Genomic DNA, 15,261 nt, shown 5'->3' with positions numbered 1-15,261 from the left:
AGGGTAAAGCCGATATTTTAAGACAGTAACCAGCTATTGTCTATGTAGACTGCCAACGCTTCGCAGGGTAAAGCCGATATTTTAAGACAGTAACCAGTTATCGCCTATGTAGACTGCCAACGCTTCGCAGGGTAAAGCCGATATTTTAAGACAGTAACCAGTTATCGCCTATGTAGACTGCCAACGCTTCGGAGGGTAAAGCCGATATTTTAAGATAGTAAAAAGCTATTGTCCATGCAGACTGCCAACGCTTCGCAGGGTAAAGCCGATATTTTAAGACTGTAACCAGTTATTGTCTATTCAGATTGCTAACGCTTCGCAGGGTAAAGCCGATATTTTAAGATAGTAACCAGCTATTGTCCATGCAGACTGCCAACGCTTCGCAGGGTAAAGCCGATATTTTAAGACAGTATCCAGTTATTGTCTATGCACGTAGTAGTCCTACCATAAAGCCTAGATACTCACTTATTGTGGCCATGGTGGTGGTGGTGGTGGTGGTGGTGGTTGTGGTTGTCATTTCACACATACCTGCAAAAGATCATTAGAATAATGTGGCTTTATTCAACACTAAAACAAGGAGTTGAAGTTTAGTTTATTCAACACTAAAACAAGGAGTTGAACTTTAGTTTATTTAACGACAACGACACCACTAGAGCACATGAGAGTAATTAATCACCGGGTCAAACAGTCGATAATTCTGATACGTAGTCTTCAGAGAAAACCCGCTAAATTTTGCCATTAGCATAAAGGGGTTGTCTTACTTGTACTTTAGCAAAGACAGGGCAGTACATACTATGGCCGTTGATATATACCAGTCGTGGAGCACTGGTTGGGACGGATGCATATGATATTTCAAGTAACATTGTTATATTCCAGACTAAAAAGCGAAGAGAAACAAATAGAAAAGGAATATGTTTATTGTAGTGATGAAATTTGGTTTCGGTTTTAGTTTCTCGTTACGATTTTAGACAAAGTAGTTTGATACAACTATATCTATTTTAAAAAAACATGAAGAAAAATGTACAACATATGGAACAATCAATGTTTGCTTTGTTTAACGACACCACTAGAGCACATTGATTTATTAATCATCGACTATTGGATGTCAAACACTTGGTAATTTAAAAAAAAAAAGTCTTAGAGAGGAAACCTGCTACATTTTTCTATTAGTAGCAAGAGATCTTTTATATGCACTATCCCACGGATAGGATAGCACATACCATGACCTTTGATATACCAGTCGTGGTGCACTAGCTGGAACGAGAAATGGCCCAAAAGGTCCACCGACGGGGATCGATCCCAAACCGACCACGCATCAGACGAGTGCTTTACCACTGGGCTACGTCTTGCCCCTGTGGGACAATCATGACCCAGGCCTCGGAACTATATTTAAAAAACAACAACATTCATTTGCCAGCCGGGCTAGTAAATGTAAAACTCCACTAGTATATATATATATATATACTAAAAACATAGTTTTAGTGATAATGTTATCACTAAAACTATTTTTTTATAATATATAAAATACACATTTTTCAGAGTGTTTTTAGTATACAACTAACAGAAAAAGAAAAAATAGGAGAAAAAAATACCTCGGCTGAAGTGACATGGGTCAATATCGGAAAACTTTCAAGCACTTTTACCACTTAGATAAGAACGTAGACCTCAGAGCATTGTGAAAAAAAATATATATAGAAGCTTCTATTTAAACTTTAATTATCTCGAATGTAACGATATCTCAAACTTACTGGCTGTTAACAACAACTTTAATTATCTCGAACGATATCTCGAATGTAACGATATCTCAAACTTACTGGCTGTTAACAACAATTTTAATTATCTCGAATGTAACGATATCTCAAACTTACCAGCAGCTTCGAGATATAGAGAGTTTACTGTAAACAAAATTTTAAAAAACTGCCTCCGCCCCTGGCATTGGAACCTACCAATACTGATATTAGTTAGCACCATAGGCAAAACCGGGTGATGTGATGACAGTGTCAGTCTGCGTGGCTAGGCAGTCTCCGGGGTTGTGGGTTAAAGTCGTGTCGTTGTCGCCTGCAGTGAATACCTAAAAGAAAACAAGCAAACCAAAACCCATAAAAAAGACAGATAAACACAAAATCAAAATAAAAAGTAAAGTTTGTCTTGCTTTATGATACAGAGCTTGAAACAGCAACATGCGAAAAGCAGTCCATTTTTAAAACCTAGCAGGTCAAATAGAAATTCAACTACTAAAACCACCAAATTGGAGAGAGAGAGAGAGAGAGAGAGAGAGAGATAGAGAGAGAGAGAGAGAGAGAGAGAGAGAGAGAGAGAGAAAAGTTTGTACGATTATCTCATCTAAAATAGACACGGCAGAAAATGGACATTTTATGTCAAATCACAAACGATAACACTGGGTTTGGTCAGATCTACTGATGTCAAACTAACGTTTAACGGACAAGTAAGATCTTATTTGAATTGGTCCGAGGTAAATATCAGAGATGCTGAACTTACTACACAGGAAAATGGGATGAACGGGTTGCTTGGTACGCTGGCGGCCGAGTTGTAGAGCGTTACGTAGGTGAGGTTACCGCTCTCACTAGAATACACGCATGTATACTTCACTTCACCTGGAATAGGAAAAGAAAGGAATGTTAGTTTAACTCTTGCAACCCTGTGAACGACTCTGGACCACATGATCGACTCTCAACACAATGAATAGAACAGTGAAGAATCTTGGGGTTATATTAAAGGGTTAATCACACCTCAGCACATTTTAATCTGCTGCTGTTTGTGTTTAGGATATGGTATTTAAATACTTAGTATAGCAAGGGGTGGGGTTTAGCTCAGTCGGTAGAGTGCTCACCTAGGGGCAAACCTCGACAGACCCATTGCGGTTTTCCTGTTCCAACCAGTGCTCCACAACAGGTATATCCATACAGACTCCCATTTTTGTAATGGGGGGGGGGGGGGAGGGGAGGGAGGAGGAGCAGGCTGCTTTTTGCCCGAATTAAACGAAAATGCCCGAATTTGGATAACATCATCTATTTTTATAAGCATTACTGCCAAACATCTATATAAAGGTTGCAAACGAATCAACACACATTTTGCCATGCATTACAACTAATTTTGAGGGTCGAATGATGAAAATACATGGTAAAAAGGTCTCAGGTTAGCACATATTGCCCGAATATCTCTATCTGTTTTTGTGGGGCGGGACGTAGCTCAGTGGTACAGCGCTCGCCTGCTGCGCGATCGATCTAGGATCGATTCGCGTTGGTGGGCCCATTGGGCTATTTCTCGTTCCAGCCAGTGCTCCAAAACTGGTGTATCAAAGAACGTAGTATGTATCCTGTCTGTGGGATGGTGCATATAAAAGATCCCTTGCTGATAATCGAAAAAGAGTAGCTCATGAAGTGACAACAGAAGGTTTCCTCTCAATATCTGTGTGGTCCTTAACCATATGTCCGACGCCATATAACCGTAAATAAAATGTGTTGAGTGCGTCGTTAAATAAAACATTTCTTCAGGGCGACCAACCTAATGGAAATATTTTTCCGGAATTTTCTGGTATTTTCATTTTTAAGCGCGCGAACGCCCCTTTCAAAGCAATAGTTTAAAGCATGCGAAAACACCATTTTCAAAAATATATAAAATAATTTAAACAGCGCCATATTTGACATATTTAAAAAATAACAACAACCAAAGATATACATAACAATATAAAATTGTATTATTTACTGGAATGTTATGTATTCAATAATAAAAGTATAAATCAATCCACATAAGTGGCAGAATTTTTCTACTTCCTTTTTAAGCATAGCCCTACTTTATGGCTTGTCTAGTAAAACATGCTAAATATATTCATCACTGTAAATAAAGTTACTATACCTAGTACAGCAATTAACGGCATTATCACACACACGCACACGCACACACACACAGACCAAACATCAAAAATCATCACCAAAAAACCCCCCTAAAAGCCCCACTTTATTAGCAAATAGTGTAGTACAGTTTCACTCCCACCTACAGATTAGTCCAGTTTGGACATTCCCTGCAGTTTTTAAGAGACATTTTAACGATTGTATAAGTGTTTCTGGTCGTTCTAATAGTTGTATTAGGTTAAATTTATTTTATTTCCTAAAAAAAAACATTTTTCGTACGTACGAAATTATTTGAAACCAAAATCCAGTTTGGGCTTCTTATAAATATTAAGACGACCAGAAACACATTGAATACACAGACACTGATATTCTAAAAAAAAAAAAAAAAATAATATGTACCGTAAGTTTAATCGTATAAATATTTTATTAGTCGGAAACATCTTACAATGCAGCAAACTCAGGAATGTCCCTTTAAATAACCGATGTGCTCTATTATTGTCATGAAATAAAACAAACTTTAACAAACATTATTTTTGGGTCACGAACTTAGAGTAGAAACCTGCTGCTATGCATCACATGGGCTACTCCTATCGAATAGAAGCAAGAAGTTTTATTATGATGGATTCTTGTTTTTAATAGAAAACTTTGTTTATTTTTATTTTACTTGTTTTTATTTACTGATTTACATAATTTTGTTCCATTTCTTTTGTAATACCTGAATACGTAGATCCGCCACATGTGCTAAAGTTAAAGTCCATTATTGTATTGTCGGTACAGACGTCAAGATGGGCTCCATCCGGGCAATTACTTAGTGTCACATTGAACTCTGACACAAGGCCATCCGGGCATTTGATCTTGGCTGTACTCAAGGAACCTACAGGAAAACGTATTATTCTTTATACAAAACAAGACAAAATACATCACCACCACGACCACTAATACCACCACTAGGCTTACTACTGCTACCACTACTACTACTGTTACTGTTACTACTACTACTACTACTACTACTACTTCTACTACTACTACTGTTACTGCTACTACTGCTGCTGCTACTACTGCTACTACTGCTGCTGCTACTGCTGCTGCTGCTGCTACTACTGCTGCTGCTACTACTACTACTGCTGCTGCTTCTGCTGCTGCTACTGCTACTGCTACTATTGTTACTACTACTACTGCTGCTACTACCACTACTGCTACTGCTGCTGCTACTACTGCTGCTGCTGCTACTACTACCACTACTACTGCTGCTGCTGCTACTACTACCACTACTACTGCTGCTGCTGCTACTACTACTACTGCTGCTACTGCTGCTGCTACTATTGTTACTGCTACTGCTACTACTACTACTACTGCTGCTACTACTGCTGCTTCTACTGCTGCTGTTGCTGCTACTACTACTACTACTGCTGCTACTACTACTACTACTGCTACTATTGTTACTGCTGCTGCTACTACTACTACTACTGCTACTACTACTACTACTGCTACTATTGTTACTGCTGTTACTGCTGCTGCTGCTACTACTACCACTACTACTGCTGCTGCTGCTACTACTACTACTGCTGCTACTGCTGCTGCTACTATTGTTACTGCTACTGCTACTACTACTACTACTACTACTACTGCTACTACTGCTGCTTCTACTGCTGCTGTTGCTGCTACTACTACTACTACTGCTGCTACTACTACTACTACTGCTACTATTGTTACTGCTGCTGCTGCTACTACTACTACTACTACTGCTACTACTACTACTACTGCTACTATTGTTACTGCTGTTACTGCTACTGCTGCTGCTACTACTACTACTACTACTGCTACTACTGCTGCTTCTACTGCTGCTGTTGCTGCTACTACTACTACTACTGCTGCTACTACTACTACTACTGCTACTATTGTTACTGCTGCTGCTGCTACTACTACTACTACTGCTGCTACTACTACTACTACTACTGCTACTATTGTTACTGCTACTGCTGCTGCTGCTACTACTACTACTACTACTATTACTACTGCTGCTGCTGCTGCTGCTACTACTACTACTGCTACTATTGTTACTATTACTACTGCTGTTACTACTACTACTACTGCTACTATTGTTACTGCTACTGCTGCTGCTGCTAGCCAGGATGAGCCTACTCGCATGTCTATGAGTCGTCAGGTAAATATAAAAAGTAGTGGAGGGTAAGATGTTTGGTTGGTTCGGTGTGTGTGTGTGTGTTGGAGGGGGGGGGGGGGGGGGGGGAGATGGCCAGTAGATGTGCCTACCATCTTTGATGAGGAACGAGTATGCGCCAGGCTGAACAACACTCGTTTCAGTACATACGTCCGATTCCACAGGGACTGAGCTTACAGCCGCGGGAACGAATCGTCCCTTCCCAGACACCTCAGCTGAAATAAAAGTTTTAAATATTAAAGGTACTGAGCTGAGGTTGCAACCATTGTAAGATGTTTTCGACTACCACAGCCTTTTATAATTACATGTTAAATACTTTTTAAAAATTTATTTGGAATACCGCTGTCATATAATCCAATGTGTTTGAGGTCGTTTGCTAATGTCTATAGCAGTCTTTTGTTCTTCTTTTTGTATCCGTAACGAAGTTTGGGCGACTGCAAATATTAGGATGACCACAAACGCCTTGTTTATAGAGACAATGGTCAGATGTTTACGTCTTTACTAATTTTATTCATCAAGAAAGATTTGTTAGTAAGTATAAACATGTTACAAAGACACCAGACTCGGAACAGTCCCTTTAAAACTATTTCGTCCTTAAAACGAAGATACATGTATTTTATTTTCCGAGAAAGTGGACTAAATACTTTCTGGGTTGCTAGTCATTTCGTACCATAGTCAGTTCGAACTATAGTCATTTCGTACCATTGCAAAAAGTCAATTCGTATTATATACATTTCGTACCAGGTGCTCAAGTGGTGTCGTTAAACAAAACAAACTTTATGTAACTACCTATAATATATATATATATATATATATATATATATATATATATATATATATATATATATATATATATATATATATATATATATCCGTAAGGTTTAGCATATATATATTTATTTATTTATTTAAATATAATATTCAGATATTTCATATTTGTTACATTTTCCTTAACATTTCATAAACAGATTGATATAAAATAATTGTCAAACTTGTCTAAAACGTTTTTGTGAGGTACTTTAGCAAGTGTGATAATTTTATTTACCGTACTCTTCACAAACTAATTTGTACTGGGTACGTTTTGACAGCAAATGGTTACATTGTCGTAAGGTACATTTAGGTTTAGATACATTTTGGTTTAGGTTCGTTTTCCCAAAACCTGTTAAAAATTGATTATAAACTGATTTTTATGACTTATAGCATATATAAATAGGGTATGTTATGGCATGGGTACGTTTTGACCAAAACTGGGTACATTTTGGTTGGGTACATTACGGTATGGGTACGTTTTTGACCAGCTCTCAGATAAATGTATATATCTATAAATGAAAGTATAAGCATCTTGATCTACACGATGTGTTTTTCTTCTCACCCGTTGTTTGTTTGTTTGTTTGTTAATACTTGTTTATACTCTCACCAGTTACTTGGTAGTACAGCAGTTTGTCTGTTGAGCCACTCACAGACTGTATGTCCAAACATGTATAGGCGACTGACTCTAAAAGACCACTTCTTATAACTTCAGATCTGTAATATATTAAACAGGAAATGCTCATAAAAGAGAGATGCTTCCAAATGGGAAGGGGGAGGGGGGGGGAGGGATTTAGCTCAGTTGGTTGAGTGCTCGCTCGAGGTGCTTGCGTCGCAGGATCGAGCCACCTCTGTGGATACATCCACCTGATTGGGTTTTTTCTCGTTCCAACCAGTGCACCACAACTGGTCAAAGGCTGTGGTATGTGCTTTCCTGTCTGTGGGAAAGTGCATATAAAAGATCCCTTGCTGCATCAGGAAAAATGTGGCGGATTTCCTCTTCTGACAACGTTTCACAATTATTACCAAATGCTTGACATCCAATAGCCGATGATTAATTAATCAATGTGCTTTAGTGGTGTCGTTAAACAAAACAAACTCCTTCCAAATAGGGCCGAATCCAGCAGGGTTAGATACAAGGGGCAGTAGTTCTCCCCAGTATAAAGAGTGAACGTTTGGTTTCACGGGGACCAGTATTTTTTCAAATCTAGCCATGTAGTTTTACGGAGACAGAAATGTTCCGTCTAAAGTTAGTGCTGATGACCCCGGTGGATTCATAACCAGAATGATACATTTGTACTTGTTTTTTGTTGTTGTTGGGGTGGGGGTTTTTTTGTTAGTTACAGTGTAACCTGCATCCTAATGAATAGACAGGATATATGAGTAGGGGCGTAGCGCGGTCTTGACCGGGGGTTGGAGTGTCGAATATGAATCTAATACTAGGCTCAGACTATCAACTGCCACCACAAAGTTGGCCAACGTTTTGATGCCACGATTTCAACGACTGTCCACTTGCTAGTCTGAGTGGTCTTACAACTCGATTCTCGTCATACACAACACCTACGACCGATTAGTTGTTAATATGAGCGCACCCGTCGTAAGTTGGCAGTTGAGGAAATTACAAGGCAACCATCCAGTTGGGGATAACTTCGTGGCAGTTGACAGTCTTAGCCTAGCAACTCCAACTCAGATTAACAACAAATGTTTGGTCTACACTTACTTAATGACATATCGATTTGCGTTCTGTAGATAACACTCAAACGTGTACTGTCCACCCTCATAGGGTATCGTCGATATGCTGGTACTGTTGATGGTGAAGCTGCCCAGCGTGCTGCTTTGCCAGCTCCCGATCAACGTAGATGGGAAAGTACAAGCTGCATCTGAAATAAAAAGTGTTAATAATTGTAATATATCTCCTGTCCTGGCTTGTAACTTTTTATCTTCTTTTTTTTATTTATTCTATTAACTTTTTTATTAATTGCTATTTTCAAAATTCTGCCCATTTTCAACTCTAATCCCCCAACCATCTATATCTATGCCATCAAAAAATAAACTGAGCATTCTGGACTGTGGTCGATCTCTGCTATGTCTGAATGATGGCATATCCATGAGACAAGTAACGAGATGCCTGCAAGTGAGCCACTCCGTCATCCATTAACTGCAAGAGTGTTTCTATACTGGTCACTGGCACAATGAATGGGCAACCCTTCCGAGTCGTAGTGTCCATGTGACCCTTAACTTCTTGTGACTTGTATGAGTCATTCTCCCCAAATGTGTCATATTGCGTTACCAACCACTAAAATTGATAAAAGTAAGAAAACCGAGATAAACATCGCTCAGATAATTAAATATTACTTAAAAACTCATAGAGAATTGTTTATAGCAAAAAGGCACCTGAAATTAAAAAAAAATGTTTTTGATTTAATAGGGTGAAAAACCTGAAATTGCTGTTACAAATCAAAGCCACATGCAAGACTGAACCTAAATTAAAATAACCCAAAACTGATTGCATTCAGTATTTTATTACAATCAGTCGATTAATAAAGACTTGAAGATGAAAAACATGTTTTCTCAAGCTGACATTGCACTTATGATTTAATGTACAAGATTATCCTTCTCTGTTACTCATTTTGCAAATAACACGTCAACACCGTAACGCCGGTCAGCAAACCCAGCCTATGATATATAACAATAAACAAAGACATTTTACATGATTTCTTCCAAGTAGAGAAAACCACAATATTTTCAAATGGTATTAACGAAACGTGACGTCAGTTTCCGTTTTCTATAAATAATCACGTGAAAAAGGGATGGTCACTGAGTATGTTTATTCTCTGTCAACACCGTAACGGGCATAATTAATATATTGGTGTATTAAATGAATATGATTCATTCAGAGATCATAATCAAATAGATGCTTCGAAGATAGCTTGGCATAACAACATATTTTTGTTAAATTTTGTCAACAACGTAACGGTCAACATCGTAACATTACAATTTTTATCAAGTGTCTAAATAACCACATGTTCGAAATGAAATATAGCTTTAAAATGTACTGAGGTGTTGCTAAAGAAATACTGTAAATCCAAAAAACATTTGCGAACCACAAAGTATTGCGAAAACTGTGAATGAACAATGATCACAATACTTTATTCACACAATAATATGGTGACTTTGCTAAAAGTAAAATAATAATAAATAAATACATTACGTTATTGTATTATTACCATGTCATTCAGTAAATGGATACCCACGCAAAAGTTGGATTTATTGTACATTATCGCCTTGTGATAACTGGTCAATTGTATTGTTGTTGGGTCGTAGGCTCCAATTCAGATCCAAGAAAGCAAAACTCACAAAAGCCAGCCTGGTGCATCCCAAGACCACACTAAATAGTTTTAAGGTCAAACTACACTAAGCGGATTAGTGTTCATGCGAGTATACTAATCAAAATATGCCTTGGGACCACCTGGATTTCGAATTCACATTCAAGATGGTCGCTAATATAAAAAAAACAAAAAAAAACATGGCCATTAACCTTTATTGATTTGACTTGTAATTGTCATACAGTGTAAAGTTAATGTCTAGTCATAGGTTTTGAAGGTAATATTATTAAAAGTACACTACAGATTTTAATGAATACAATTTGTTGCTACATATTGAAATATTGGGTGCATGCAGTCAGTGTTATGAAGTGTTTAACAAAAATGCTAAACTAGGTATGTTATTGCAGAATGTGTTTCAGCCATTTCTAAATATTGGATCAGCTGTGAAAGAAGAATGCTTCCTGTGCTATGAAAGTGTACAATGCACGACAGTAAATTCAGAAGGCATAACTTCATTACAGGAGCTTGCTAATATATGGTTCAGTACTGAAGAAAGTGTACAATGCACGACAGTAAATTCAGAAGGCATAACTTCATTACAGGAGCTTGCTAATATATGGTTCACTACTGAAGAAAGTGTACAATGCACGCTAGTAAATTCAGAAGGCATAACTTCATTACAGGAGCTTGCTAATATATGGTTCAGTACTGAAGAAAGTGTACAATGCACGACAGTAAATTCAGAAGGCATAACTTCATTACAGGAGCTTGCTAATATATGGTTCACTACTGAAGAAAGTGTACAATGCACGCTAGTAAATTCAGAAGGCATAACTTCATTACAGGAGCTTGCTAATATATGGTTCAGTACTGAAGAAAGTGTACAATGCACGACAGTAAATTCAGAAGGCATAACTTCATTACAGGAGCTTGCTAATATATGGTTCAGTACTGAAGAAAGTGTACAATGCACGACAGTAAATTCAGAAGGCATAACTTCATTACAGGAGCTTGCTAATATATGGTTCAGTACTGAAGAAAGTGTACAATGTACGACAGTAAATTCAGAAGGCATAACTTCATTACAGGAGCTTGCTAATATATGGTTCACTACTGAAGAAAGTGTACAATGCACGCTAGTAAATTCAGAAGGCATAACTTCATTACAGGAGCTTGCTGATAGATGGTTCAGTATTGAAGAAAGTTTATGTTCTGAACCACCATATTATGAATTGTAGTAAGCACGCAAGTGAAGGATTGACTGTCTAAATTAAGGGAACATGCATTTGTACATAAAACATATCGAATTAAATTCATAAATTGAATTAAAAGAAATTAAAAAGGGCAGGAATCGAAGAACATCACAGATGTTACATATAATCAACGATATTGCACAAAAGAAAAAGCAAAATCCATAAACAAAATTGCATAGCTAACTAGAAAGTGTCTACGTTTTGTTTGCAATAAAGTGTCAGTACATCATAATTTTTTTTAATAAAGGTGGCCTTGGCCGATGGTCCAAAGAAAAAGATGTTGATACATACACTGTATATAATGTATGTATGTATGTGTATGTGGAGAAAAAATCACTTTCTGCAGTGGAGTGCAGCACAAACATTCCTATAAGGAACCTTCCTGTCTATGTAACCTCTCACAGTTACAGTTTGGTTTGGTGGAATGATGATGTTGCTGGTAGCAGCACTTCGTACAAGTCCCAACCTAAACTTGTTACGAGTCAACTCCTTTTCCTGCAAAACAATTGCCCTGAAAGCTAAATAAAAAGAAGTTTGCAGATTGGCACACTGCAGAAAGCGAGTTACATACTCTTTGCGGCATTCATCAAGAGCTGGTGTCAATATGTTGGTACCAATCAAAACTGGAACATCACTGTTGTACCTGCTATCTGGAACAACTAGCAATAAAGAATGATAAGGAGTTTCTGAAAGAAGACCCTTAAAAATAAGAGTTGCTTCCACATATCCTCGATATGGTAAACTCTCTCCATCGGCACATTCAATGTCCAACAAAGTTTCCAATGGATGAACTGTCAAATGAGAAAGAAACTGTTTGTAAAATGTCTCACTGATAGTGGAAACAGTTGAGCCAGTATCAAGGAGACCTCTACAAACATGTCCATCAATGCTAACAGTCACCTCACTAGTATCACCAACAAGACCATCTGGTAAACCACGACGTTTGACAGACATATTATTACAAACAGGAAAGTTAACATTTTCCTGTTGAAATCGTCTGGAGTGATCTAATCGTACCCTGCATGCCATCTGGATGTGACCATACTGTAAACACTTATAGCATTGAGTAAGTATATCCTCAGATGCATAAACAAAATGGTCTGAAGTGGGTGTTGGGGTGGAGGGTGGTGACTTCGAGGAGAACAAATCTGTTTCAGCCTCATTCAGTTTCTGTTTGAATCTATCCAACTTGGATTAAAGTTGGAGTACTGCCTCTTTCAGTTGTCGAATAACTTCTGAATTGTAGTCCCCCATGATAGATTACTAACAATGGAAGAAAACAACTACCTCCAAACATCAAATAATCTACACTGAATGGCAATCAGGAGAAACAACAACCTCAAGACATATAACTAAAAGTACATTATCTCCCAACAATCTAAACATACCTGCAAATCAATGTACACAAAATAAAAGGAAATGTGAAATGTACAGTGACCAACTAAAAACTACAAATACATTGTAGTTATCTGAGTAGCAAAACCTGAAAACAAAAATTCATTCAAACTTTAGAAACTTAAAAAACAAGCTTCTAAAATAAATTGCTGGGTCAAATATAAAATTTGAACCAAATATATTACTACCCCATGATTGTGTGGTGTGTGTGTGTGTGTGTGTGTGTGTGTGTGTGTGTGTGTGTGTGTGTGTGCGTGTGCGTGTGCGTGTGTGTGTGTGTGTGTGTGTGTGTTTCAATGTATGATGGAATAATCTGTATTAAGAAAACAAAAAGTGGAAGTCTTACATAAGTAAGCTTTCTAGACTTAAGAACAACTGAAAAGAAGGGATAAAAATCAGAGTGAAGAAATATCAGCCAACCACAAAAACCAAATCATCCTGAAATAAAAACTAAGTGCAAGTATTTAAACATATTAGTAATGTGCACATATCTCAACTATATGAGTGTTTTTTGGTTTAAAATAAATACAAACCCTACTTGTAAATTCAGACTTAAATTATAATTTAGCTATTTATAACTAATTATAACCTATTTATTCAAAGTGACGGTTCCCTAAATTTATAATTGTCTAATTAAAAATATTTTTAGTTTAAATTCAATAAAATTATTTTATAAATCTTGAAATAACTTTGGCTTAGTATTACGTATGTTTAAATTTGTGTTTATATACTAAATGGTAATTGCCTACATAACAATGACTAAATTACTTAAACTTTATATCAAACTAAGTCAGTCAACTGAATGGATGTAAACTACGTTGGTACCGGTACCTATAGCTATAAAAACTATAACACAACAACAACCAGCATCATGACATGTTTCAACCAAATATAAATATCAAACACAAATGATTAACCAGTAACAGACATCAGCAAAATATAAAAGTTCAAGTTTGTAAACACATAATTATTCAAAGATTCATAATGCTTATACTACATTTATATGTGTTGCTATGTACCTGTACAGTTACAATCAATGTGGGTGAGCTAAATTACAAATGGGAGTTACATATTAATCTGAAAAAATCTGAGAATTTTTTTTATAATCAGACTTTAGCCTGTTATTAACAAAGAGTGATTCAAATTGAATGCACTATTTATTAAGCACTGACTGAAGTAATAAACATAACAATGAATCACATTATCAAAACAGAAAACTAAATATGTCAAACTATTAAAATTTAAATAGCAACCTTAAATCTATTTAAATGGAGAGTTCAAAAACAAAACAAAAGTTTGTCAAAGTAAATAAATTAAATTAAAGTGAAAGCAATTAAGAAATGTAATTATACAAGTGTGTATATATCTTTAGAGACAATATCCCTTTAAGAGTTATATTAGTCTATAAAGATAGATACGTACTGTTTAACAAAACAAAAATAAACAAAGCTACTAAAAACAAAATTCAAATTTAAATTTAAATAATTAAACACAAGTTATTCAAATTAAATTATTTTAATGTCAACATTTTTAATTTTTATTATGTTACTAATATTTAAATCTAAACTGTCTTCAAACACTTATTACCAATTCAAATTTAAAAAAAAAAAAATTAAATCCACAAAATAATAAATTATTAAATCAATTCTAAATTAATTTTCCAAAAATAAAACCAGTAAATAAATAATTAATCAAAACAAAACAAAAAAATAATCAGTTACTACGTGTACTTTATAAGTACATCATCAAAAAGTTTAGTAAAAAAATGTTTCTCTGAAGACAACTGTGAGTAACAATAATATAAATAAGATAAGAAAATAAACAAATGAATAAGAAAAGATCAACAACAAAATATATATAGAGAGAATACTCACAGATTAGATACAGATGCAGACATTTTACATCAAACACATGAATAAAACACAACACACAATCAATAAGTTTCTCGTTTGTGCAGACTGAGTGTGTCTTAGAGGAGAGTTTGTTTTCTATCGTCATTCTTGACATGGTTTCTCGTTTGTGCTGACTGTGAGATTTTGTTTTCTGTTGTCTCCTTGAATAATTCCAATGACCCAAACTCTATGAATTCAGGTAATTCCTACAGTGCATATTCTTACAAATATGAATTTTCTGAATACTGCGCTTCAGTTGGGATAGTAATTCTTTATAGAAAAAAGAGGTGTTACGGTGTTGACAAGCAGTTACGGTGTTGACATCATTTACAATTACGATGAATAAATATTAAAGAATGTTTTATATATCATGAAAATATATTGATTCATCTTTCTGAATGATTATCAACCAGCGAAATAGCAGAACAATATTTGAGCTCTATGTTCAGGGAACACAAAAAAAGCTTCTAGTTCCTATAAAAATCAGAAGTTGGATATAATTATACGCTCATCTAATTAACACGGTAAAGGCATTTA

General features: G+C 36.1%; 1 protein-coding gene across 1 annotated transcript in view; it reads right to left on the bottom strand.

Annotated features, from left to right (window-relative positions):
- Positions 1-472: 472 nt before the first annotated feature.
- The window catches only part of LOC121380233, a 44,202-nt gene continuing 29,413 nt past the window's right edge, over positions 473-15,261 (bottom strand). The window contains exons 2-8 of the mRNA XM_041509060.1: positions 8,579-8,738; positions 7,469-7,575; positions 6,144-6,266; positions 4,588-4,746; positions 2,500-2,615; positions 1,947-2,071; positions 473-528 (exon numbers count right to left, since the gene is read on the bottom strand). Of these exons, the coding sequence (XP_041364994.1) occupies positions 1,958-2,071; positions 2,500-2,615; positions 4,588-4,746; positions 6,144-6,266; positions 7,469-7,575; positions 8,579-8,738 (779 nt within the window). The 3' untranslated portion in view covers positions 473-528; positions 1,947-1,957. The remainder of the gene's footprint in view (positions 529-1,946; positions 2,072-2,499; positions 2,616-4,587; positions 4,747-6,143; positions 6,267-7,468; positions 7,576-8,578; positions 8,739-15,261) is intronic.

The sequence above is a fragment of the Gigantopelta aegis genome, chromosome 8 (genome assembly GCF_016097555.1).
Source record: "Gigantopelta aegis isolate Gae_Host chromosome 8, Gae_host_genome, whole genome shotgun sequence".
NCBI classification, from domain to species: domain Eukaryota; kingdom Metazoa; phylum Mollusca; class Gastropoda; order Neomphalida; family Peltospiridae; genus Gigantopelta; species Gigantopelta aegis.
The sequence above is the reverse complement of the archived record's forward strand: the minus strand, read 5'-3'. Positions and strand labels throughout refer to the sequence as shown.